Below are 27,930 nucleotides of genomic sequence, written 5' to 3'. Positions count from 1 at the left end.
CTGGGATTTTTATGTTAAATGTGTCTGGGAAACAAAGGAATGTGTGGGGGTATAGCCCTAATGATCAACTGGTTTATAAAGTCAGGTAGTCATGAGATATAAACTCGTCCACCTTTAATTTAATTGATTAGATCACTTCATAAAATGTATGATTATGATTTCCTTTGTTTACATTTCCATATGTCTGTGATTTATTAAAGTAGCCTATCCAAAGTGCATAATTTGGAACAGTGAAAAATAAAGTGCTATGACGTTATCATTATTAGAGTAGCCTATTTGAAGTGAGTAAATGTTACAGATACAGTAGCGTGGCTACTCTAGAAACGTGAATGTTCCATGGTCCCGGCAGATTTTTTGCTATCTGATAGAAATCACAACATACCATAAAGATATTTTTCGTGTGCTCCTCGTATCTTATGAGCTGGCAATGCGACCTGACAACGTCTCCTTTAAAACTTAACCACCTTGAGCATAGAACAAAATGTTTACATGAACATTTCAAGTGAAGCACAGTTTGTAAGAGATAAGGCAAAATAACGTAACGTATAAGAAATTAACAAATCCGGATCTTTGAAAGAGGCAAAGACTTGGGGGAAAAATTCTAAACAAAGAAATCTATCCTAACCCAAGCAACAGCCTCCTTTCACTGCCTCCTGCGTCTGAGGTAGACTAATCTTATAGGTCAAAACTCTGAATTCGGACTTGCCTATAGGCTGATGGACTTGTCACATTTGAACTAATTTCTTCCGTATCGGAAACTGAAGACGCAAGACAAGACAATCTTTAACAATTGGTAAAGTTGATGTTGGAGTTTACAAAGGCATTGAAAGGACATATGAAGGTATGTTAATTGTCGAGGATAAACTTTTATATAATTATGAATAGCCAGACACTCGAATCACACACAGCTGTCGTAATACAATTGTTTATTCTTAAATCTATGGATTATCCGCAGTAGCCTATACAAGAAAATCTAGAGAAGTGAAACATACATGAAACATTGTCGCTCATTAACTCAAGTAAATTTAGAGGGGTTTTGTAGGATCTTCAATGTCCAGATAGAGATTGGCTAATTCTATAGAAATATATATTATTTATGTGTTGTGCTTGTTTCTCTGTTTTATATATCCTGATTTGGTAGACATGCTTATAATGAACGTCTGTCCGTCATTTAGTGATGTGAAACAAGACTATATCATGTGACTGACAAACGTTATAAATTGTCTATTTATTGTCTAGTGTTATATTTTCCACCTCTGTCAGAAAGGTATAACCTCACACAATAGCATTTTACATTGTATCATTGTTGCAACAAATAGACAAGACTACATGAGTAGTTTATCCACTCGTTTTGATTTATCATTGAGACGGTTAGCTAGTATTTCCTAAAGCTGTTAATGGGACGTCAGACATTACATCAGACTTCATGGAAATGAACCAGGACCTCAATGAATTATAATGGCTTTACAAAAGGGATTTTTTGTTTGTAATAGCACTGACATGATACTGAAATTCTAATTATTGCACACAGACATGAATGAGAACACACATTTAGGTAGCTACAGTATGCTGCTGACTTTGAAAAGGAATGTCAAGTTATTACTTTGATCTGATCCAGTCTCTTGACACAAAGAGTTGTCTGTTGTGACCTGTTTAGCCCAAAGGCTGGCAGGTGGCGATATTGAGTTCATTTTACCGTACAAACGAATTGTATGCAGCCGGTAATACACTCGTATCCCTCGTGGACCGTTTGTATCTAAAACATGATCAATTCAAGCTGCAAACGCTTCTATTTCCTCCTTAACTTTATTTAATGGTGATAATTTGCGTTCAGCCAGGGGTAAACAACAGACAGCTGTAATCTGATTGGCTGAACGCGATACGCAATATCTGAGATTAGTATTTAGCCACTCTAGCATTGTGGTGGAAAATTGTGTTTCATAAGGAAGAATGCATATTTTCCTTGTTTTTTTCCACCTTCTTAAAGTTAAAGTTAAGGAGGAAATCGAAGCCTTTGCAGCCTGAATAGGGGAGAATGTTTTAGATACGAGTATATTGCCGGCTGCATGAAATGCGTTGGGAGGTAAAATGAACTCAATATCGCTATCTGCCGGCCTTTGGGCTATGACCTGCAGACACTGACCTAGTCAGTCAGTCAGTCATAGTGCAGCAGGCCAAAGGCATCTGCTACTTTTGTGCTATGACTCATGGACAGTACTGATTGGCTTAGCCAGAGCTGGGAAGTATGTTGGTCAAATCAAATTTTGTTAGTCACATGCTGAAATGCTTACTTACGAGCCCCTAACCAAAAATTTAGTTAAAAATAAAATCAAAATATGAAAAAGAAGTAAAAGAAACAAGTTATTAAAGAGCAGCAGTAAAATAACAATAGCGAGGCTGTATACAGGGGGGTACCAGTACAGAGTCAATTTGCAGGGGCACCGGTTAGTTGAATTATTATGTACATGTGGATAGAGTTATTAAAGTGACTATGCATAGATGATAACAATAGAGAGTAGCAGGCCTACCACTGTTGTGTCATAGGCAAACTTAATGATGGTGTTGGAGTCGTGCGTGGCAGATGTGTTGTTACCTAACCTTACCACCTGGGGGCAGCCCGTCAGGAAGTCCAGGATCCAGTTTCAGATGGAGGTGTTTAGTCCCAGGGTCCGTAGCTTATTGATGAGCTTTGAGGGCACTATGGTGTTGAACGCTGAGCTGTAGTTAATTGAGTAGCATTCTCACATAGGTGTTCCTTTTGTCCAGGTGGGAAAGGGCAGTGTGGAGTGCAATAGAGATTGCATCATCTGTGGATCTGTTGGTGTCAGTGAAGACACTTGCCAGTTGGTCAGCGCATGCTCGCAGTACACGTCCTGGTAATCCGTCTGGCCCTGCGGCCTTGTGAATGTTGACCTGTTTAAAGGTCCTACTCACATCGACTGCGGAGAGTGTGATCACAAAGTCTTCCGGAACAGCTGATGCTCTCATGCATGTTTCAGTGCCATTTGCCTCGAAGCGAGCATAGAAGTAGTTTAGCTCGTCTGGTAGGCTTGTGTCACTGGGTAGCTTTCGGCTGTGCTTCCTTTTGTAGTCTGTAATTGTTTGCAAGCCTTGCCACATCCGACGAGCATCAGAGACGGTGTAGTACGATTCGATCTTAGTCCTGTATTGACGCAACGCCTGTTTCATGGTTCCTCGGAGGGCATAGCAGGATTTCTAATAAGCTTGCGGGTTAGAGTCCCGCTCCTTGACAGCGGCAGCTCTAGCCTTTAGCTCAGTGCGGATGTTGCTTGTAATCCATGGCTTCTGGTTGGGGTATGTACGCACGGTCACTGTGGGGACGACGTCATCGATGCACTTATTGATGAAGCCAATGGCAGATGTGGTGTACTCCTCAATGCCATCGGAGAAATCCCGGAACATATTCCAGTCTGTGCTAGCAAAACAGTCCTGTAGTTTAGCATCTGCTTCTTCTGACCACTTTTTTATTGATCTAGTCACTGGTGCTTCCTGCTTTAATTTTTGCTTGTAAGCAGGAATCAGGAGGATAGAATTATGGTCAGATTTGTCAAATGGAGGGCGAGGGAGAGCTTTGTATGCGTCTCTGTGTGTGGAGTAAAGGTGGTCCAGAGTTTTTATTTTATTTTTTTAAAGTATTTTATTTTTGTATTTTCCAATTAACAACATTCAAGACAAACATGACAAGATATTAGACAACAATAGGACAAAGTGACAATAACAGATGAGCGTAACAAAGAAAGAAAAAATAAAACAAATTATAATTATATATACAGACACACAATAAAAAATAAAAATAATAATGAGAAATTGGATCATAAGGTCACCTGCCGTAGGCTACATATTATACGTCCAGAGTTTTTTTTGCGCTGGTTGCACATTTAACATGCTGACAGAAATTTGGTAAAACGGATTTAAGTTTCCCTGCATTAAAGTCCCTGGCTACTAGGAGCGCTGCCTCTGGGTGAGCGTTTTCTTGTTTGCTTATGGCAGAATACAGCTCATTCAAGGCTGTCTTAGTGCCAGCCTCTGACTGTGGTGGTATGTAAACAGCTACGAAAAATACAGATGAAAACTCTCTAGGTAAATAGTGTGGTCTACAGCTTATCATGAGATACTCTACCTCAGGCGAGCAATAGCTTGATACTTCCTTAGATATTGTGCACCAGCTGTTATTTACAAAAATATGAAGCCATGATTCCATGAAGCATAAGATATTACAGTTTTGAATGTCCCGTTGGTAGTTTAATCTTGCGCGTAGGTCATCTATTTTATTCTCCAAAGATTGCACGTTTGCTAGCAGAATGGAAGGAAGTGTGGGTTTATTCGATTGCCTACGAATTCTCAGAAGTCAGCCCGCACTTTGGCCCCTTTTTCTCCACCTCCTCTTCACACAAATCACGGATATCTGGGCCTGTTTCCGAGAAAGCAGTATATAGTTCGCGTCGGGCTCGTCAGACTTGTTAAAGGAAAAAAAGGATTCTGCCAGTCCGTGGTGAGTAATTGCAGTCCAGAAGTTATTTTCGGTCTTAAGAGTCGGTAGCGGCAGAATTATGTACAAAATAAGTAAAAAAATAAGTTACATAAACGCTAATAAACAAACAAAAAAACACGATCGTTTGGGGACACATAATTATGTCTGTCCCTCTCTTCTCCGGCGCCATCTCGGGGAGACATCTTCCCCAGCTATCACATTTTGTTCCTTGGAAGTTGTTGGAACGTATGTTTTTGGTTTCAAATTGTTTGTAGGAAAGAAGCCAATAGTTTCCTGACTGGTAAAACGGAATGTTTTTTAAACGTTCTGAGAACAGAAGTGAACATTTTGCCTGTTCTGGGAATGTTTATTTGTAGGTTGCAGTGAGGTTCTGAGAACGTTTTACTCTGGATCCTTGAAAGTTTTCCTGGGAGGTTTTTTAAGAGTGTGGCCAATAGGTTGTTTTCAATAAAATGTCACAATACGTTTGATTTGACTGCTGGGAAGGCAAGGAGACCCCCAGCTCCGCTAAACCCATTGCCAACTACGTGCCTTTTTCAAGGGATTGTTAAATACATTTTATAATTATTTGCTTTTAATATCATCACCAATTGAGCATAGTCAGAACTACACATTTCTGATTTACCTGCAGCCTGATTAGTCCATGCAAATCAATTGCGCACATTCATTTCTATCATCAGAGTTATACAGCAGGTAAATGCATGCTTTTAATGATCATTAAAACATCAATGATCATGTAATTTCAGATACATGAAGGTACCAATCCATTTGGCATTTAGCTAGCTAAGCAAGCAACAAAGTTTAGCTTGCTTCATCAGAGATTAGGCTTTTGTCAGTCAGACTACAGTCATTACCACTATAGATGGCAAGCAAATCAAACAATATTTGGATATTGTCATCTAGTTTATCCCCTGGAGGTTCGCTTGTTAACTAGCCATATTGACGTGATCTGTTATTAGCTAGCTAGCCAATTCGACGTGGCCTATCAATCAATGTAGCCTATATCATGTCTGTCAGCAGCAATTGTAATTAAACACTCTTAAAAACAATGTTGAAAAGGGGATCATGTTAGCGAGCTTCTCTAGGTAGGCCTACATTGGTTGGTGGAAAAAGTGCATTAGGTCTACTTACCATTCATTATATGTTTAGCCAAATGTACCACGTTTCTACTGGTAGCTTGAAAAGTAAACATTATCAGCTAACAGTACCACGGCAAATGCACCCATACTTGTCAGGTATAGTTCAGTTTTATTTTATATCACTCAAATATCCAATTGATGGTGGCCAATATTGAGAGATATCGTGAGGCTACCCTCACGTATCTGAAATTACATGAAAAAAGGATGTTTACTGATCATGAAAAGCATGCATTTAGTTGCTGTATAACTCTGATGATAGAGATAAATGTGAATAATTGTTTTGCATGGAATAATTAGTGGGCGTGGCCAACACATCTGAACACTTAGCAAGATTGAGAGTGTTTTGTTGAAGCTGAACACCACTAAAGTTTTCTTGTGTTTTGTGTGTAAATTTTTCTGAACAGAATGTATGTTTTTAAATATCATTCTTACATGCTGACTTCGCCAGCCACGCGAGTGCGCCATTATGCGCATGTTGATTTTGTCTATCCCCACCAGAAGCGATCATGCTGAGCGATTAACCAACATTTTGGTTATTTTTCATTTTTTTAAACAACTAAATTACATACGTTGGTTGAATTATTTAAATTCCATTTCATATTTTTTTAAATTACATACGTTGGTTGAATTATTTAAATTCCATTTCATATTTTTTTAATGTGAGGTTAATGCGCACATTTCACAGTTTCTCTAAAGATCAATCAGATCAAGCCTGAACTGTGCAATGTTGTAGGGAGTTGTAGTTTCCAACAGGCCAATATTCCACATAATTTAGCGCATAAGATGTGGTAATTAACTACAATGACTATAATCCATTACGCATCTTTATTTGTCAGGTCTGTATTTCTTTTATGCCTGCTATGGAAGAAACAAGAATGCGGATTGTGAGGGGAGAGCAGCGATTGTGAGAGAGCAGCTGTTGCTTCGCAAAGTATCTCTACTTGAAAATACATGATCAAAGTGATTGATAGTTGGTATTCAGCAGTCATAAAAGTATGCTTTATTTACTTTGAAGAACTACAAAATAGTGATTTTGGCAGGCTGCGTAGGGAGCACCTCTATAGAGATGAGATGATGACTTGGAATGAAATAATAAAGTAAACAAATAAAACAAATGTAATATACTCAACAACTGAAATATTTTGTTAAAGTAAGCATTTTTGAATAAATTATGGTTAGTATCTGATAAGCAGCAGTGGCGGTTCTAGCTTGTATGGCTCCCTGGGCGAACCCCCCCTTCATACATTGTCACGACTTCCACCGAAGTCGGCTCCTCTCCTTGTTTCGGGCGGCGTTCGGGGGTCGACGTCACGGGCCTTCTAGCCATCGCCGCTCCATATTTCATTGTTCCATTTGTTTTGTCTTGTTGCCCGCACACCTGGTTTACATTCCCTAATCACATTGTATATAAATATTCCTCTGTTCCCCCCATGTCCTTGTGTAGTTGTTTTGTTACATGTTCAGTGTGATGCGCCAGGCTGGTTATTTCCCCCCTGGGTATTCTTGTGTAACCCATAGGAGGTTGGATTATTACATTTGTTTTTTGTGACTGTATTTTGCGCATTTCTCTTTTGCATTTTGGCTGGAGGTTTGACGCTGTTGCGTCCATTTATTGTGCTTCTGCCCAATAAAGAGTGCGCCTGATCACAACTCTCTGCTCTTCAACACCAGTAGCACATACGCTGACATACATTTCTGAGAGCTCCCTTTCGTATATAAATATCAGCAGATCAAGCAGGGTCATGGTCTTCGATGGCAAGTCAGGCAAGTTCTTCAGTTCCTGTGCAAGCTCTCTGCCATCCAAGTCTGAGTGTTCTTTATAGTGCAGTGTCATACTAAGGGCCTCACACTGTTCTGTCCGCTCCTCATTTGAGAGACTTTGGACGGTTGACAGCACTCCAAACTTCTCTCCCACATTTTCCAATGTGGAAAATCTTTTCTGAAGGGCTGAGGTTGCAGAATCAAGAACGACATTGAAAAATGTCACCTCCAGCTTCTTCAGGGCATCACTGAAAGGCTCTTCAAATGATTCATATGAAAAGTGCCGCTTTGTGGACCTCAGCCTTTTTTGTTGTAGGACGGCCTTTACATTCATACCCTCGCAAATATCCTTGGTTGGCGTTTGTGCAGTCATAAAGCATGTTGCCCTGTAGTTGCTGAGTCTTCTCTCTGTCTTTCTGAGAAGACTTCAACATCCACATGTATACTGGGAGACTGCATCAGCTTGCTCACATGTTGGATCTGACTCAAGATGTCATACCACACCAGATGCTGAAGCGGTATGACCCCACCTCCTCTGACAAGGACTGGGCCTCAATCTTTATCACAGGGTCTTTGGTTTGATCCCTCACCTCAATCAGTGCCTCTCTCACCGCTGCCGCCTGATACCTCAGTGGCTCGACACCCTTAACTTTACTCTCCCACCTTGTCTCAGTCCACATCTTCAAAGTGATGTCCACATGTTTTTTCAGGATGACCCATCGCTGTGTGGAGGCTGAGAACAAGGTGTACAGTTTGTGTAAGATGCCAAAGTAACCTGTGGCATCGACAGAACTTTTAGCAGCATCAGCCACAACCAGGTTCAATGTGTGAGCCCCACATGGCACTAATAGAGCTCTTGGATTTATTTCCAGGAGTCTGACTTGGACACTTTTGTTTTTGCCTCTCATGCTGGCCCCAATATCATAAGACTGTCTTCTGCAGTCCTCAAAAGTAATTTTTAGCTCCTCTAATCTTTTGAGAATCAGGGATGCCAAATGTTGGCCCGTGGACTCCTCTGCCTCCAAAACCCCCATAAAATGTTCCTTTATGTGGCGCTCCTCCTTCAGTGACACAATTCTATAGTCACAACTGACAATTGTTCAGTGTGGCTGACATCTGAGGTGCAATCTAGAATGATAGAGAGGAATTTTGCCCGCATGATGTCACTCACCATTATTGAAATGACCTTGCTGCTCAACAAATCAATGAGTTCAAAAAGGGACTTGAGGTCCATTTTTGGACACGGTTAAGGTGCTCTTTCAAGACTGGATCAAATTGTGCCATCAGTTCAACCTCTTTGAGGAAATGTCCATTTGATGGAGAGTACAGGGTTTCTGTGTGTCCCCTTAGTGCCAGATTTCTAATTGCCAGAGACTGCACAATAGCAGTCAGACGTGTCAATACCTCTCTCTCCATCTTATCCTCTCAGCCTCCATAAGTGCCATCTCATGCTTATCAATTGTTTCCCCTTTTCATGCAGTTTTAGTGTTCTGGACGGCTGTCGTGTGATGTCAGCAAAGAACGTGCATGTTTCCAGTCTGTCAGTCCTGAGTTTGCTACATTTTCTTCTTAGAAAAGAGTTTACAGCAGAAGAGGCTGTTGTTTTTTTCAGAATACACCAACCAACTTTTAAGGCTTTTTTCACCACTCACCAAGGTCTTCCTGAAATAATGGTGGTGGCAACTTCTTCCATCACTCTCATTCATTGGGGAAAAAAAGTTAAGTGGTACCTCACTTGGTCCTCTGCAAACTAGTTGTGTCTGAATTCTGTCAGTCAGAACTGAAACTTAAAACTTTGCAAAAGGGATTTTTTTGTTTATGTTATGCAGGGATGCACACAAAGACATGTGTGTGTACCCACACACACACACAGGTGCGTGTGCCCATAAACACACCTGAAGAATCCTGCTGGGGAGAAGTGGAAGCAAATGGGTCTTCATCCTCATCCTCAGGCTCAGACAACATTTGTGAAGACACCTGTGTGGCTGAGGGCTCCGAGATAATTTCTGAAGAGGCCTGTGTGGCTGAGGAGGTAGATGGCTCCTCATCCTGGCCAGTACCAGAGGGTGCTCCAAAATATTTCAGAAGTCCCCCTGAATTTGCATTAAAATAGTATATGAGTCTGACACCCTAAATACATTTGTTGCACAATTAAATGTCATTATGCACAATTTACCAAACTTTCAGAATAGAAACCAAATGAACCATACAACCTCCTTGGCTAATTCTAGGCATAAGACACCCCAAAAGACTCAACATATCACAAAAGATGCATAATATAGATGTATTTTAGGTTAGCCTACAGCATTGGAAATTCCCATTACTGAGCTCAGGACCTAGTCAATACAATCACACAAAACCTTTATGATGTCACCTCAATGAAAGATAACCAAATCAATAATGTGCTAGTGTAAGGGCACAGGGCGAGACCCAGATGCAGACACAGGAGGCAGATGGGTTTGAGTCTCTGATATTTATAAGTATCCAAGGGGCAGACAAGAGAATGGTCGTGGAGAGGCACAAGATCATAACAAGGTCAGAGTCCAGGAGGTACAGAGTGGCAGGCAGTATGGTCAGGCAGGCTGGAGGTCAGGGCAGGCAGTATGGTCAGGCAGGCTGGAGGTCAGGGCAGGCAGTATGGTCAGGCAGGCTGGAGGTCAGGGCAGGCAGTATGGTCAGGCAGGCTCGAGGTCAGGGCAGTCAGTATGGTCAGGCAGGCTCGAGGTCAGGGCAGTCAGTATGGTCAGGCAGGCTCGAGGTCAGGGCAGGCAGTATGGTCAGGCAGGCGGGTTCAGAGTCAAGGCAGGCAAGGGTCAAAAACACAAGGACTAGCAAAAAAACAGAGAGAGGGGGGGGGGGGGGGGTGAGCACAGAGTAACACGCTAGTTGCCTTGACAAAACAAGACAAACTGGCACAGACAGACAGAAAACACAGGTATTTTGGTGAAGATGGGTGACACCTGGAGGGGGTGGAGACGAGCACAAGGATTTTACTAATTGCATTAGTACTGAACAAAGTTAGAGGTGCGCTCCCCCTACCTCGGGCTTCCAGTGGGGAGACCTGTGATCAACCTACCCTCGCCCCCGCCCCATCTCGTACTTCTGAGTGGGAGGCCTTCCCAAGCAGTAGCATGCCTAGCTCACAAACTAGAATCAGAGCGCCCAGGCTGACAAGATTAATTGACCCACAGTCCCACACGGTGACATGATATCATTGACGTGACGTGCAAATGAGCGATAGAAAGCCGATCGCGCAAATGTCACCATTCCAAAATGTTGTGTGTGCCCGCCCTGGGCGGCTTCCCATGTCGCCCATACCTAAATTCACCACTGATAAGCAGTAATGGACAGTCAATACCATCATGGGACGTTTCCCTTTAACCCTTTACACTTGTGGCTAAACTGAAATGTTTCTTAAAGAAGAAAATGAAAAGCATATGTATAACCATGGTAGCAATTGAAAGGGAACAGTTTGGAGATAATGGGGAAATGATTAGACCAAAGGTGAGTACACAACAGGTCACCTGACACAAGACAGAATCCAAACATTACACTGTTGATTTGATGTGCATTTTACATTTACTGTACTATTCGCAGCCTTTGTTGATAACAAAATCTGAAAGTACTCTGCATACGTTCAGTAACATGATAAATCTATTCCTGGAAAATGTTGGATAGATGCAAGATAAGACAAAACATTACAAGGGTTTGAGTGAGAGGACTAACTGGAGTCTCCAAGTGGCCACACACCTCTCCAAAGTGCACACAGTTCCTAAGCTATTTTAATGCACTTTTATGACTCAAAGAAGAGTCTTCAACGATAAAGTATTTTTTTGGAGCTCTCTTACCTTTGCCGTTGAGGAACTAGACTAGAGCAACACAACCCTGCATCGCTGCCATCACACAATTACTATTGTTTACGCAATCCAAAAAGGGTCCATTTTAAAACGCAATCTGGGTCAGGTGGGCCTGATTTGAAAGCTTGTTCTATTGCCAACATGGCTAGCTAAGTTCTAAAATACAATCTTACAGTGTTAGGCTTTCACAAGGCAATTCAGAGAACGTTTGGTGCACATAGAAAGTCATGAGTGCATTCAGGTGCATGTGCCGTGGCGAATTATCTTACAAATGAACAAACATAGGCTCATTCTGTTCAGAACAACCCAGGGTATGACGCCTTGTCCTCTTGTAACTGTACATCAAACATAGTGATCATAAACGTTGACACTGTACATAATATGACATGAGTTTATGATTTGGAAATGTGAAGTGCACATTTGGACTCGTGGGTGTTTGGCGTGCTTGTGTGACATCAAAGCGGTATTTATTATAATCTTCAACGTCTCATCTTTCGTAATACAAGTCATCTTAATTTACAGCATTTCACTCACTCAGATGACCAAACATTTTCTGAAATTGTCAAATTACCAGGAGGGATGGGGGTTACTTCATGTTACGAGCGGTGCTCAAAACCCATACAGTGCTGTGAAGTGCAGAGCCAGAGAGCTTATTAGTGCCCAAATCTGCCATTTTCAAACCGTATATGGGTAGAAGTGTAAAGGGCTACTTTTCTCGGACTTGAGAACATGACTTCAAATAGAACCACGAGGAAACCTGTAGGAATTGTTACGCTGAAGAACTGAAATTCCCACAGATGAACGTTGTTTCTTAACCTTCTCTGAACTATTTGAGAACATTCCCAATGTCAAACCAGTTGGTTCAGAGAACATTTCCAAAATGGAAATGAAATGTAACCATGTTTGAACTTTTAGGAAACGCTCTGTTAAAGTAATGAAATACCAAGAAAGTTATGTTTTTTTGTCAAGTTCCTTTAAAAAAAAAATCCATAAAGTTGTGAGAAGGTTGTATGCAAAATAACCATAGGACAACCATGCTCTCACCAAGCACAAATAAACATATGGTTCTCAGAACAATATGTGCTAGCTGGGTTCAAGTTAAGAAAAGTGACAAATGCATGACAAATCTACAAATCTGGCAACCTGCATAAGCTTGAACACACAGAGAGTGAGAGAGACAGAGACCGAGAGATACACAGAGCGAGACGGAGAGATAGACAGAGAAAGAGACACACACAGAGAGAGCGAGAGAGAGCCTCAGGTTGAGTTAGAAGTTTGTTATGAGGCAATGTTTGTGTAACGTACCATTATAAGGGGCACATGGCTGACTAGGCTTCAAACAAACAAGGATAAAAGGATTATAGACGCAGGCATTTCTTTAGGAAGCGGAAATGAACGAGTGTGGGAATATTTTGGATTTTCCCATGCATGCCATCTCTTTTAATAACATTACCCATGCTTTCTATTTGAATAACACATTGCTAGTGAGCGTATATTCAGTCATACAAGCGGCTGTGAAATTAGCAAGACTGTAAAAGCAGACTGAAGGAAGTGGGAAGTTTAATTAGCATGCTAGCCATGTGGTCAGCCAACAAACCAAACCATGAGGGTCTGGAGATGGAGGAAAACACATCTAAAGATCATAGATCTGCTACACACTACAGTGTGTTCTCGGATCTGGGATGAAACTGCCAGAAAGAACCATAATGTATTAGTGGAATAACTTTAGTGGAATAATAGATTTAGATGAGAGGAAGCAAATATTTTGCTTCCTAATATTATTCTCTTCTATTTCTGCTGCTGTATCCTTTGCTATTGTCCTAGAGCTCAGAAAAATGAATTGAATTGATTCATATCCCATAGTCTAGACATCCGTTCAGATGTTTTAAGTGTCTTGTTATTTGTATGACAGATGCGGGGAGAGCTTAGCCCCCATGATGCTGTACAGTAGCAGCTCTAATAAAAGCTCCCATCTCATTATGCAACGCTCAGAGCTCCTGCGGCCCCTCCTGATGACTTCATGATGTGGCAACTTCTACTGGGCGACCACAGAGCTCGTATTGGAGAAGGCCTGCTGAATGCTTAGCGGTTGGAGCAGCATGGCTAACAGACTGTACTGGGTGGATGGGGAACTAACCAGCGCTTTCGAGCTCTGACGAAGGCCTTGAGGCCGATACGTAAAGCTTAATAAAGAGCAGTGATAATAGCAAAAGCAGTGTGCAGGGTTTCTTGTTTTTACATTTTTTTTCTCAGGTTTTCTGTAATAGCCATGAATAATCCGATATGTGGATGCTGATTGGGGGAGGTACAAGGACGTTCAAATAGAGTGTAATGCTCACAGGTTTATTATGATTTTTTTTCTGGTCAGGTCACCTGGTCAGGAAGCCCTCCTGGCTTTGTTGGTTCATCCGAGTTCAACAGAGCACCCTCTTGATTATTTTGTCAAACTGTATTATTTTGTCTCATATGACAGTCTCTTTCCAACCTACTAATAATATCCCATGAAGCACACCGTGAGTTTTCTACTCTTTTAAGGATCCCATCACTTAGTGGGATGCTGTACAAACTACACTGATTCCAAAGCCTGGCCGGCATGTGTTGGCTGGTCAGAGTGTGGTTGTATGTTTGAGGTGTGGATACCACAGTGTTGTCAACAGACCCAGGGCAGCTGCACTAAGTAAAGAGTGCACGGCGCCTACAAAGACACCACAGCAGATCTTAAACATTCTCTACCCTGCCTTTTTAACAAAACCACAAACTCTCAAGAGGCCCAACCAAAAGTTAGAGGGAGAGAGGATCGCAAAGCACAACTTGTTGAGTCTTGAGATGAACCTAGGGGGAACGAATGAGGGCAAACAGCTCATTGTCAGTTACGTAATATCTTGTCGACAACTTTGTGACAATGTGGATACAGATTGGGACAGTTTTTTTTTTATCTGCTCACCATATGTTGGCCTGTGTGTGTGTGAGGCATTTGTCTTCACATGTATGATGTTCACAGGCTCCTCACAAAGACAAATGAACCATGACAGTGAGTGGAAAATCCAGGGATTTTCTCGGTTTACAAAAGCTTTTAGCTTTTATTAATGATCGTCCAGGCTCAGTAGGGCCTGGTAAATGCATCTAGTGTTTTATTAGTGGAGCTATTGGATTCAATGTTGCCTGATATCCAAGTCTTTGCCAGATTTGTTCTACATTTTGCGCTGTAAAAAATGTCTTAAAAATCATAGGTCCACAATGAACCACAGGACTCAAGGATACTTTAAACTAAGTACAGTATAGGCCAATCATATCCAAATATCATGTATAAATACACAAAGCAAAAAACATATTCACATAACTTCTATGTTGGTATAATTATAACAATGAGTAAAGGACACAGCTTCCTGCCCAATGTATTTACAGTGAACATTAGAATAGAGAATGAATTGTGTCTCTTGTAATGATCCAGCTCCTGTCCCCTGCCCACAGGAGGCCCAGATGAACATGGAGAGCCTGAGCAAGCCAGAGCTGCTGATGCTCTTCAGTGTCCTGGAGGGAGAGCTGGAGGCTCGCGACCTGGTCATCGAGGCCCTCAGGGTAAGAGCTATCCATCGTCTTTCCCCTTGTGTAATTTACAGCCAGGACCCAAAGGCCCCTCAATGATGCCACCATTACCCATAATATGAGGTCTGAAGCATAAAGATAAAACTATGATTTATAATTATGTCTAAGGAGTTGTTACCAGGGTTGGGGTCAATTTGGAATTTCAGGATTTAATTTAATTTAAACAATGAATTTGAATTGAATTTGAACTGGCAACACCCCACAGGAAGCAGCATTTTAATTGAAGGAAGTAGAATTGAACTCATTCAACTAAGACATGAAACATGAAAGTCTTATTCATTTGACAAATACTTTATCAAAAGGATATAACACTTGTTAATGCAAAGAATACACATACCATTTCAAATATTCGTTTGATTACAACTCAGATTTTCTTTATCATGAAATGTTAGATTGTTCCCTTCAATACTGCAGTGTTTGATGTAATGCATTCTGGGAAATGTATTCTGATATTTAAAAACATTAATGGAATTATGAATTATCATAGACAACCCCCAACATGATCTTATAATATTTCCAGACCTCTGTAATCGTTTTTTATTATTATTAGGAGAATAAGTTTTCAAATGTTTCAACCTTATGCTACATGGTATTGGTAACCATACATGATGTCAAAATAAACATTTACATGGAGATAAATAAGCCATTAGAATTTGATTGAATTAAATTATACTTCCTTTAATTCAATTCAAATTCGGCTTCCTGTGGTATGTGGCCAATTCAAATTAATTTCTAATGTTAGAATTGACCCCAACCCAGTCAAGTTGTTTGTCGTGCACGCCATTAATCAAACAATGTAACTCGGGAACCGTATCTCTATCCTGTATAAAGCTGCCCATTGAAGTACATAATTTAGCAATGTGAAATACATTATTCGAATAATGATTGAGGATTGATGGGTTATTGTCAAATTTAACATACCTTGTGTTTGTTTGAAGCACATTCCCTGTTGACTAGCCCTACTGTATATAGGAGGCCAGGCATACACGCATGGTTCCTAGAGTGCTACAATCCGGGGGCCCGAAAATATTTGGCAAAAATGTTTAGGGGGTTAGTTGTTTCCGAAAATCCTGTTACTGAATGCATATCTATAATCCGTAACTCCTTGTCCGTCCATCCAGATTGTATATCAAATCAAATGTATTTATATAGGCCTTCGTACATCAGCTGATATCTCAAAGTGCTGTACAGAAACCCAGCCTAAAACCCCAAACAGCAAGAAATGCAGGTGTAGAAGCACGGTGGCTAGGAAAAACTCCCTAGAAAGGCCAAAACCTAGGAGGAAACCTAGAGAGGAACCAGGCTATGAGGGGTGGCCAGTCCTCTTCTGGCTGTGCCGGGTGGAGATTATAACAGAACATGGCCAAGATGTTCAAATGTTCATAAATGACCAGCATGGTCAAATAATAATAATCACAGTAGTTGTCGAGGGTGCAACAAGTCAGCACCTCAGGAGTAAATGTCAGTTGGCTTTTCATAGCCGATCATTAAGAGTATCTCTACCGCTCCTGCTGTCTCTAGAGAGTTGAAAACAGCAGGTCTGGGACAGGTAGCACGTCTGGTGAACAGGTCAGGGTTCCATAGCCGCAGGCAGAACAGTTGAAACTGGAGCAGCAGCACGGCCAGGTGGATGAGTCACGGCAAGGACGGCAAGGAGTCATCATGCCAGGTAGTCCTGAGGCATGGTCCTTGGGCTCAGGTCCTCCGAGAGAGAGAAAGAAAGAGAGAAAGAGAGATTTAGTGAGAGCATACTTAAATTCACACAGGACACCGGATAGGACAGGAGAAGTACTCCAGATATAACAGACTGACCATAGCACCCCGACACATAAACTACTGCAGCATAAATACTGGAGGCTGAGACAGGAGGGGTCAGGAGACTCTGTGGCCCCATCCGATGATACCCCCGGACAGGGCCAAGCAGGCAGGATATAACCACACCCACTTTGCCAAAGCACAGCCGTAAACACCACTAGAAGGATAACTTCAACCACCAACTTACCATCCTGAGACAAGGCCGAGTATAGCACACAAAGATCTCCGCCACGGCACAACCCAGACAGGAAGATCACGTCAGTGACTCAACCCACTCAAGTGACGCACCCCTCCTAGGGACGGCATGGAAGAGCACCAGTAAGCCAGTGACTCAGCCCCTTTTAATAGGGTTAGAGACAGAGAATCCCAGTGGAGAGAGGGGTATATATGTGGATATCTGTATAGAAACCGTCTGAACCAAACTTTTCTCCAAATCGGCACTGTATAATTTGCCTGTGGTAGACAGTGGTAGGCTATGCGTTATAAAATCCAGACGGATTGACAAGAAGTTACCGATTATAGATATGCATTCAGTGACAGTATTTTCAAAAACAAATAACCCCCTTAAAATGTTTGATAAATATTTTCAGGGCTCTGCATTGTACCCACCTAGGACACCATGACACAAGCTAATGGGTGTGTTTTCATGTAAAACGGTTGTTTATGAGATGATGATATGTCTATGGTGGTAAATTATGCATTTATTGTAGAAATGTATTTTGAGCTATCATGTTGTAACATTTCTAGCGAAGGACGGTTCCTGGAAAGAGTAGGCCTACATGCTCAGATTGGCCTTTGCCGGTGAAATAGCAGGTTGGGCAGGTAACAGGTGTCTAGAGTGGAGCTATACCTGTGTTCAATGATAGGCATTATACGCGACGTGGCCAAAAGTATGTGAACATCCCTGGATCCGGCAATTTCAGCCACACCCGTTGCTGACAGCCATGCATTCTCCATAGACAAACATTGGCAGTAGAATGGCCCATACTGAAGAGATCAACGTGGCACCATCATAGGATGCCACCTTTCCAACAAGTCAGTTTGTCAAATTTCAACTGCGAGTGCTGTTATTGTGAAGTGGAAACATCTAGGAGCATCAATGGCTCAGCCGCGAAGTGGTCCACACAAGCTCACAGAATGGGACCGCCAAGTGCTGAAGTGCGTAACGCATAAAACTCGTCTGTCCTCGGTTGCAACACTCACTACCGAGTTTCAAACGGCCTCTGGAAGCAACCTCAGCATGAGAACTGTTCGTCAGGAGCTTCAGGAAATGGTTTCCATGGCCGAGCAGCCGCACACACGCCTAAGATCATGCGCAATGCCAAGCATCGGTTGGGTTTGGCGGATGCCAGGAGAACGCTACCTGCCTGAATGCATAGTGCCATCTGTAAAGTTTGTTGGAGGAGGAATAATGGTCTGGCCTGTTTTCCATGGTTCGGGCTAGGCCCCTTAGTACCAATAAAGGGAAATCTTAGCGCTACAGCATACAATGACAATCTAGACGATTCTGTGCTTCCAACTTTGTGGCAACAGTTTGGGGAAGGCCCTTTCCTGTTTCAGCATGACAATGCCCTCATGCACAAAGCGAGGTCCATACAGAATTTTTTGGTTGAGATCAGTGTGGAAGAACTTGACTGGCATGCACAGAGCCCTTACCTCAACCCCATCAAAGACCTTTGGGATGAATTGAAACGCAGACTGCGAGCCAGGCCTAATCGCCCAACATCAGTGCCCTGCAGCAATGTTCCAATATCTAGTGGAAAGCCTTCCCAGAAGAGGGGATGCTGCAGCAAAGGGGGGGACCAACTCCATATCAATGCCCATGATTTTGGAATGAGCCGGTGTCCACATACTTCTGACCATGTAGTGTAGTTGAACGCCTGAACAGTTTTTTATCGCTGAGAATATCTTTGATTCATCCAAGTGTTTATGTCGTCTTCAAGTTTGTATTTTTATTTTTTTTACTGGCCAAGTCATACTGCACCTGTAAATATTGTAAATAAAATCCTCTCACTGAGGTGAACCGTCAACATCCTTGTCGGACTCCTAATTCTCCACTCTGCCGCCTTCGGCTCATGCTTCACAGGAGTCGCCGATGTAAGATAGCCAGGTTAGTGGTCCACAAACTGGGACAGGGGTTTGAGAGCAGAGTTAGCCATTATCATAATAGCCACCCTTATCATGATTTCTAGTGGTACTGTACTGTACACACGGGGCAGCTGGAGACGAGACAGACGACCCATTACCTGACCTCCCATGATTTAACCTGACTTTAATTGATGGGATGTCCTTGAGCCAACCAGGGAAAAAGCTTGACTTTAGTAGCCACAGTGTACAGCCTCGGCGCTGGCCATTTATGCCAATTCGTACTGTCCAGGCACCTGGGATGTCAGACTGTCTGCAGTCTGAGGATTGTCTCTGATAACCCACATATTCCATTCGTCCTTTTTAAGGTAGACTCCGGAAGATCACATTCATATACACAATGTGGTTTACAGACAACAACAAAATACAGAACAACAGCAGCATTATTCAAATCTGCCAAAAATGCTGCAGGCTCATCCCAACGTGTTATGATCTAGTTACATGTTCGACAAGTCACGTTGCGCTTATATTGATCACCGTGACTGCTGATTAGTACCAAGTACAACACAAAGTGACCTGAGTAATACAACAAACTGTATCCAGGTGAACAAACTGCAGAAATCAAGGTCCCCTCGATCATTCATGTGTTGTGTCTAGACCACAATCTACACATCTCCTGGGCGCCTGCCATCTAAGGCAAGGCAATTTAATGCACCGTGCTGAGCGGGTGGAAGATGACTACGTGAGCAGGGAGACTTGGAGTGAACAAATAAACAAAGGCCTTAACTGGAGCGGTCAGGATGTGTGGCTGACTGTGTCTTCACTGACACTAAATCCCCCTGATCTGTTAACTCATTCCATGGTTGCCTAAGCAGTAGGCTCTTGTGGCCAGCTATGGTTCTGAGATGACCTCAAAGCAGTATACACTGGAATATGGGATCACTTCTTGCACTCAGGTGAAAGAAAAGTGCACAGCATTACAACAATGAATCCCATAGTTACTCAACTTGAGAAAGGCTTAGAGGACTGTAACAACTTTTCCCTACTTTTGGTTTTCAATAGGTGTATGTTTTCATTTCCTGTTTACAAAACAAAGAACCGTGTGTCAGCTAGCATATGAACTCCCCAATGTTTGGAGCGACAGATCGTGTGAACAATTCTTATTTCTCAAGGCGCTCAGAGTCTCTTACTCATTCTGAATCACCCCAGTATGTCATGAGGACTATTGAGTATGTGGTTGAACGGAGCGGCCACAAGCTGCCGTTGACGTGGTGCTGTATGTGTGTCACTGTCAGTCACAGGGTGATCTTCTTTTTCCAATGAGTCTTAAGGGTTAGGGTTAAGTTTGTTATATTCCCTATTTATTGAATTTTTTACTCATTTCTTATAATGACATGGTTTGCTGGGAAATCAAGTTGGGTTAATATGACAGATATTCCTGTGTTATGTTTATACAATGTTTGATGATAATGTCTGAAGCTATTCTCACTGTTAACCATCCATGGCTCATGCTTCTCCTTATGCTGTGGCATGCTGCAGAAAGTTGGAGTCTAGCGATGCAAATATTTGGCACACACCAGTGTGGGAAAATAGGAAGTACAACATTTTAGAATTGGGACCATTTCGTGCCTGTTATCAGCGCCACATTAGCGCAGGAATGAGTGCATAAGCTTTGGTTGACCTGGCTGTTAAACATTAACTACATCAGGAATGTGTTTAATGTCAGTCCTCCTCCTCCTCACACTCCCCCCTTCTCGAAAACACCACTGGAACACAAAACAGCCTCCCTTTGTGCTGCAGTGTGTGTGTGTGTGTGTGTGTGTGTGTGTGTGTGTGTGTGTGTGTGTGTGTGTGTGTGTGTGTGTGTGTGTGTGTGTTGGAAACGTACAAGGCCTGGATGGATGACAACGATTGTCAGAGGAGTTGGCTGTAGCACAAACAGATCTGGGACCAGGCTGTAACATAGTGAGAGAGGAGTAAGCTACAGTACATACAGATCTGGGACCAGGCTTGGTGTGGAGACCATTGCGCTAGACGGTTGTGTTATGATGTGTGAGGCTAAGGAATGTTCTCTCTCTAACCTGGGTCATGCAGGTCAGATACAAGACCGGGGTATTGGGTAATGGCTAATGACTAGCTGTCATGCACCAGACTGTGCCCACTGTGTGTTTCAGAGAAACGTTTCAGGTCTTGCAGGACTCCTGTGCTTTCCTGCCTCTCCTTATTTTCCATCCTTTTTGATCTGCTCTCTCATATCCCAACGGACCGGATCAAATAACAGCATGATCGAGACTTCACAGCCTCTGTATCCCGATATCTTTACCGATGGATAGATATTATATATGACATTGGCATTTGTTTCTGCCTAGCAGAGACACAACGGACTCTACTAGCTTAGCCGACTGCTCAGCCAAACGCACCGACACTGCCTGCCTTCCAGGACACCTACAACACCAGGGGTTGCAGGAAGGCCAAGGAGATCATCAGGGGCCACCCGAGCCACGGTCTGTTTTCCCCGCTTCCATCACTCAGACGCGGGCAGTATAGGAGCATCATAGCAAAAACTGAAAGTCTGGCCAATACCTTCTACCCCCAGACCATCAGGCTACTGAATAGCCACCACTTAGTCACCTCAGAGGGAAGTTGCTGAAGTCACCATTGTTCCCCCCTGCACTGGCAGAGTAAAGGTCTAGTTAGACCTGGCCCAGACACCAGCAGGAGCAGCCACCCTACAAACACTCTGACTGAAGACAGACAACATCTGTTGCTTCTTCCTCTCTCTCTCTACCGCTCTTTCCTCTTCTGAAAGCTCTCTTCTGTCCCCTCTCTCTCTCGCTACTTCTTCCTCCTCTGCCTGCTCTACCTCTTTCCCTCTCACCCTCTCTTTCTCTCTCCCCTGCTCTCTCCATATCTCAATCTTCCTGGTAGGGATGGGAATCCCCACTCCCATAGAAAATATGGTTGATGTTTCTCTTGGCATGTTATGTTTGCCGCTGTGGCTGACTTCCTGTTTAGCAGGCAGTGGAAGGAAGATTATTGCAGCAGGCCTGAAGGAAGGGAAAGGGCAGCATGCAGAAACTGAAAAAGAAACAGATTATGGCTTTTTTACGATGCTGGGAAACCAGGTTACACTTGTGCATAGTACATGTATTGTGTATAGTACATGTAGCTGCATAGTACTAGTGACTGTCTGACGATGATATTTGACTTTCTTATATACTTACAAAACTGTAAAATATCTCAGGGACAGAGTCTGTTTATTCAGCTAGACACCTAAGTGACTGTTAGTAAAAGCAGATTGAACAATAACAATAACTATTCTACACAATATAGCCTGTTTTGACACACAAACAGTTCTCTACCCCAGTGTTTCTCAACCCTCGTCTCCTCTCCTCCCTCAGGCCCAGTGCAGAGACACATATGTGGAGAAGCGCTATGGGAAGTACAACCTGAGCGACCCGTTCCTGGCTCTGCAGAGGGACAGTGAGGCGTTGGGGGGGCAGAGCCCTGGGGTCCACCAGGCTTCAGCCTGCTCTAGCCCCCTGGCTGTGCTCAAGCAGGTGGTCACCCAATGCAGGAGGATGCAGGAGAAGATGCTGGCCCAGCTAGCTGCAGCCGAGAGCAGGCACAAGACGGTAGGGCTGGGGGTTGTCGCTGGGCCTTAGATGCCAACCCCTCCACTTTTGATTAGATTAAAGATGAACTAAACTAGCTTGCACCCAAAGCATATCTAATCATTTTCCACCCGGGAAGTTGTATTTAGTTAGCAGATTATCCTGACCTAGGATCTTATCATGTCTGTGTCTCTGTCTCTCCCCTGTGGTTGTGTCAGGTCATTGCAGATCTGGAGGAGGAGAGGAGAAGGCATGCAGAGGACACCGCCGAGGGCGATGATGTCACTTGCATCCTGGAGAAGGAGAGGGAACGCCTCTTGCAACAGGTAGACTAAACATCAATATCTGAGTGATAACTGCTATAGGATTGAGTTTTTACAATTGAACCTATTGTACTCTATTGTGCCTGTAGCTGGAGTTTGAGCGGGGCCAGGTGCGTCGTCTGGAGAAGGAACAGAAGAAGGTCCTGGAGCAGCTGGAGGAGGAGCGGGTGCAGCACAAGCAGCTCTCCTCTGCCCTGGCCAAGGAGTGCAAGTGGGCCAGCCAGCGGGCCCTGGAGGTGGACCACCGCCTGGCTGAGGCAAGCCGTAGGCTGGAGAAGGAGCAGGGGGAGATCTTGGCCCTGAGGGCTGAGCTGCAGAAGGAGAGGAGGAGGACCCTGCAGATGGAGGCCAGGGTGGAGGAGCGGCTGGCTGAGTTTGACACGGAGAAGGCGCAGCTCCGCTCTCGGCTCAAGAGGGAGGAGGCCCAGTGCTGCCTGCTGCAGGAGCAGGTGGAGGCGCTGAGGAGAGAGCTTCAGGGAGAGAGGGGAGCTGAGGAGAAGGATGAGAGGAGAGACTCTCCTGTGGACACCAGTGGAGGGTCACCACTACTACGACCACCACCACACTCCAGCCAGGCAGAGGGGGGTGAAGAGCCTAAGGTCAACGGGCACGACTGCCTCAGGGAGGACGCCCTTCCAGACAGACTGGGCCTAGACAACCGGAGTGAGAACAGCAGCCCTGTCCTGCTGTCCCCTGCCCTCCTGAACCAGAGCCTATCCCCCTGCAGCACGGGGTCCTCCTCCCTCACCTCCTCCCCGTGCTCCTCTCCTCAGCTGGCTAAACGGCTGGACATGGCCACCAGTCCCAGCTACCAGTCCTCCTACCAGGCAGGCATCAACCAGCGCTTCCATGCTGCTCGCCACAAGTTCCAGGGCCACACTGATCCAGAGCAGCAGCAGCAGGATGGAAGAGGAGGTGGCAGCCTGCCCCACTCCCCTAGAGACCTGTCCCCGTCCCCTGAGTGCATCCCCGTCCCTGTCCCCAGCCCGGCCAAGCAGCTGGCCCGCAGCACCGTCACCCACGTCCTGTCCCGCTTCACAGTCCAGCAGGGGGCCAAACCTCCGCCACCTAACAGCTCTCCCTTCGGCACTGACTACCGTAACCTGGCCCTGACCCCCTCCTCCCCTGTCATCCCCAGGGCCTCTGGTGCTGCTCTGCCTCTGGGGGTCTGCTCCCCAACCATCCCCCGAGCAGACAGGGGCAACCCTCCCCCCATCCCCTCTAAGAAGCCTGGCCTGGCCCAGTCTCCAGCGCCATCCATCCCTGGTACCAGAGCCAGCCACTTTCCTGAGCTGTCAGGAAGCTGTGGTCTCACCAGCAGCCAGGAGAATGTTAAAGAGCTGGACATGGTGGTTTCCTCCATCAGTTAGCCTCCTACTGAGTGCTACTATCGCTGTGTTCTTTTATACCGCTCACACGTTTGTATGCTGAGGCACGCTCCAAAACACTGTCAAGTTAACTGTATTTATTTGATTTTTGACATGCATTCTGCTTCATTCTTCTTGTAGCACTATAGATGTATTTATACATTTTGGGTTTGTTGATAATATAAAATAAGAAGAATAAGCCGTAATTAAGAGTAATGGGCCAACATGCATGTTAGTTGCTGGGTACTTTTCAAAATGTTGCTAAGAAAAGCATGTTATGTCATGGGACAATCAAATGTCTCTACTTATAATGCAGCTTTTGAATTTGAGTTAGGAAATGAGCATATCTCTAAATCAAGATTGGGATTTAGCCTAATACTGAACAAAATAAGAGAGCTTATCTTAAACTGCAGAGTTTAATACTGAAACTAGGCTGCTTACAAACACATTATTATAATGTTGTATTTCCTAAAATGGCACATGATTATAAAATTCCATATCTTCAAGGCTTAATAAGTTGGCAGTATTCTGTGTATATGCAGTATTCTGTGTATGTGCAGTATTCTGTGTATATGCAGTATTATTAATACTATTATGTATTATGTGTAGTGTAACTACTATGAAAATATATTATATTTGCTCTCATACCAATCGTCTGGTCAAACATTTAGAATGTATATTTTTACACGTCATATGAGCACATTATATCGATTTTACACCCGCATATTGGTTTGTCATAGACAGTTGAAGTCGGAAGTTTACATACACTTAGGTTGGAGTCATTAAAACTCGTTTTTCAACCACTCCACAAATTTCTTGTTAACAAACTATAGTTTTGGAAAGTTGGTTAGGACATCCACTTTGTGCATGACAAGTCATTTTTCCAACAATTGTTTACAGACAGATTATTTCACTTATAATTCACTGCATCACAATTCCAGTGGGTCAGAAGTTTACATAAACTAAGTTGACTGTGCCTTGAAACAGCTTGGAAAATTCCAGAAAATGTCATGGCTTTAGAAGCTTCTGAAAGGCTAATTGACATAATTTGAATCAATGTGGATGTATTTCAAGGCTTACCTTCAAACTCAGTGCCCTTTTTGCTTGACATCATGGGATGTCAAAAGAAATCAGCCAGGACCTCAGAAAAACAATTGTAGACCTCCACAAGTCTGGTTCATCCTTGGGAGCAATTTCCAAATGCTTGAAGGTACCACCATCTGTACAAAAAATAGTATGCAAGTATAAACACCATGGGACCACGCAGCCGTCATACCGTTCAGGAAGGAGACGCGTTCTGTCTCCTAGAGATTAACGTACTTTGGTGTGAAAAGTGCAAATCAATCCCAGAACAACAGCAAAGGACCTTGTGAAGATGCTGGAGGAAACAGGTACAAAAGTATCTATATCCACAGTAAAACGAGTCCTATATCGACATAACCTGAAAGGACACTCAGCAATGAAGAAGCCACTGCTCCAAAACCACCATAAAAAGTCAGACTACGGTTTGCAACTGCACATGGGGACAAAGATCGTACTCTTTGGAGAAATGTCCTCTGGTGTGATGAAACAAAAATAGAACTGTCTGTCCATAATGACCATTGTTATATTTGGAGGAAAAAGGGGGAGGCTTGCAAGCCGAAGAACACCATCCCAACCGTGAAGCACGAGAGTGGCAGCATCATGTTGTGGGGGTGCTTTGCTGCAGGAGGGACTGGTGCACTTCACAAAATAGATGGCATCATGAGGGAGGAAAATGATGTGGATATTTTGAAGCAACATCTCAAGACATCAGTCAGAAAGTTAAAGCTTGGTCGCAAATGGGTCTTCCAAATGGACAATGACCTCAAGCATACTTCCAAAGTTGTGGCAAAAATGGCTTAAGGACAACAAAGTCAAGGTATTGGAGTGGCCATCACAAAGCCCTGACCTCAATCCCATAACATTTGTGGGCAGAACTGAAAAAGCGTGTGCGAGCAAGGAGGCCTAAAAACCTGACTCAGTTACACCATCTCTGTCAGGAGGAATGGGCCAAAATTCACCCAACTTATTGTGGGAAGTTTGTGGAAGGGTACTCGAAACGTTTGACCCAAGTTAACCAATTTAAAGGCAGCGCTACCAAATACTAATTGAGTGTATGTAAACTTCTGACCCATTTTGAATGTGATGAAAGAAGTAAAAGCTGCAATAAATCATTCTCTATTATTATTCTGACATTTCACATTCTTAAAATAAAGTGGTTATCCTACCTGACCTAAGACAGGGTAATTTTGACTCGGATTAAATGTCAAAAATTGTGAAAAAACTGAGTTTAAATGTATTTGACTAAGGTGTATGTAAACTTCCAACTTCAACTGTAGCTACTATACTGCACATATAAATATTTAATTTGGTTTTTATACGGTGCATTAAATATTGCCTTAGTATATCACTTGGCTATCAGGACTAGTAATCAGCACTGCTGAACGGGGAGAATCTCAATTCCATACTCCTCGCATCCTCTCTCCTCGCCTCCTTCTCAAAACCCATTAAGGTCAGAGAGGAGGGACCTCTGGCTGTCTCATCCAAAGGGTTTTGAGAAGGAGGCGAGGAGAGTGGACGCAAGGAGTATGCAGTTGAGATTATCCCATTGTTTAGTAAGATAATCAAGTATTATAGTTATTGTATTATAGAGAATTTACTGTAACAGCTTGTGTTATTTACCCCATAGCTGTTTTGGCAAAAAGGGGGGGTAGCTGTGGGGGGGAAATATCATAAAGTATTATATATTAGAAAAATGTATGCTAATATATTTATTATTATCACTTAATGATTTCTGCTTGCGTTTGTTGTTCATTTGATTGAATGTGAGAAAAGTCCGAAGAAATTAGTCGTCTGCCAAAGACAGTGAAAAGAGAAGAGGCTCTGCATGCTGTTTTTTTGGTGCTCCCAAAATCACATTTTACAGATTAGTATGCACTGTGTTGCATTGCAAAACCTTTTAGACTTCCATGCATATACCTTGCTCATCATATCATTTGTTACAGCATTATCCATGATGGCTATAAAAGGAGAACACTCCCTCAACCTCACTGCATCTATTCATACATGTATATCTATTGATCAATTACTCTGACCCGGTAGTTTTAAATACACATGAAAAAAAATCAACCATGCTTTTCTGTTTTTACTGTTTGTATATTGCTTTCTTCTGGTTTATGTTTTGAATCCCACTGCTTGTGGTTCTATCCACCAGGTGTCACTGTCTCATTACCTAGCCGTCGAAGGTACTATCACCGTCTCTCATGTCTGCTGTAGAGCCCCCCGGCCAGCAGGTAACACTGTAAATCACTGTGTACACACACACCTACTACATACACAACGAATGGAACTCGCTCTAATCGCAGCAAGCAGAAAAAGATTGGAGGACTTATCAGCTCTGGATGAAGTGGTAAAGTTGCAATTACCACACCGCACACTTCTGACTTTCCCATGAATAAGGTACTCCTGCTACGTGTGAATCAATAGGAGCAAACACATAACTCTTCCACTTTGATACATGCTTTAATAAAAATAATTAGCTACATATTTCCCCTTTGAAAGAGTGGTGCTTTTCATTCAACTTACGTTCCTGCATTAGTTCTATATAATAACACGATACAGTAACATGCATATGAGGAAGTCGGGTTTAATGTTGTGGTATTCAAGGTCACACTTGAACCACTGAGGAGCTGATCCAAATTCCATTCTCTATGCGTTGGTCATGACCTGCTGTGTGTGTGCGTGCGGCCTGGGATACGTGGGCCGCTGGGGCTTGGAGAGGGGAGAGGAGACCTCAACTCCTACCCAGTCACTTCAGCACAGCACAGCA

General features: G+C 43.3%; 1 protein-coding gene across 2 annotated transcripts; it reads left to right on the top strand.

The window, feature by feature from the left end:
• The first annotated feature begins 624 nt into the window (after nt 1-624).
• On the top strand, nt 625-27,231 carry LOC129814920 (CTTNBP2 N-terminal-like protein). Of its 2 annotated transcripts, none has more exons than XM_055868074.1 (5): nt 625-841; nt 14,742-14,849; nt 22,178-22,411; nt 22,609-22,716; nt 22,803-27,231. In XM_055868074.1, exons 1-5 carry the CDS (start codon nt 803-805, stop codon nt 24,081-24,083), a joined length of 1,770 nt encoding a protein of 589 aa, XP_055724049.1. In that variant the 5' UTR covers nt 625-802; the 3' UTR covers nt 24,084-27,231. The 2 variants fall into 2 exon arrangements, with proteins under 2 accessions (XP_055724049.1, XP_055724050.1); XM_055868075.1 differs by having other exon boundaries at nt 14,722-14,849.
• The last annotated feature ends 699 nt before the right edge of the window (nt 27,232-27,930 follow it).

Source organism: Salvelinus fontinalis, chromosome 18 (genome assembly GCF_029448725.1).
Source record: "Salvelinus fontinalis isolate EN_2023a chromosome 18, ASM2944872v1, whole genome shotgun sequence".
In the NCBI taxonomy this organism is placed as follows: Eukaryota; Metazoa; Chordata; class Actinopteri; order Salmoniformes; family Salmonidae; genus Salvelinus; species Salvelinus fontinalis.
Note: the sequence above shows the minus strand (reverse complement) of the source record. Positions and strands in the feature narration are given on the sequence as shown.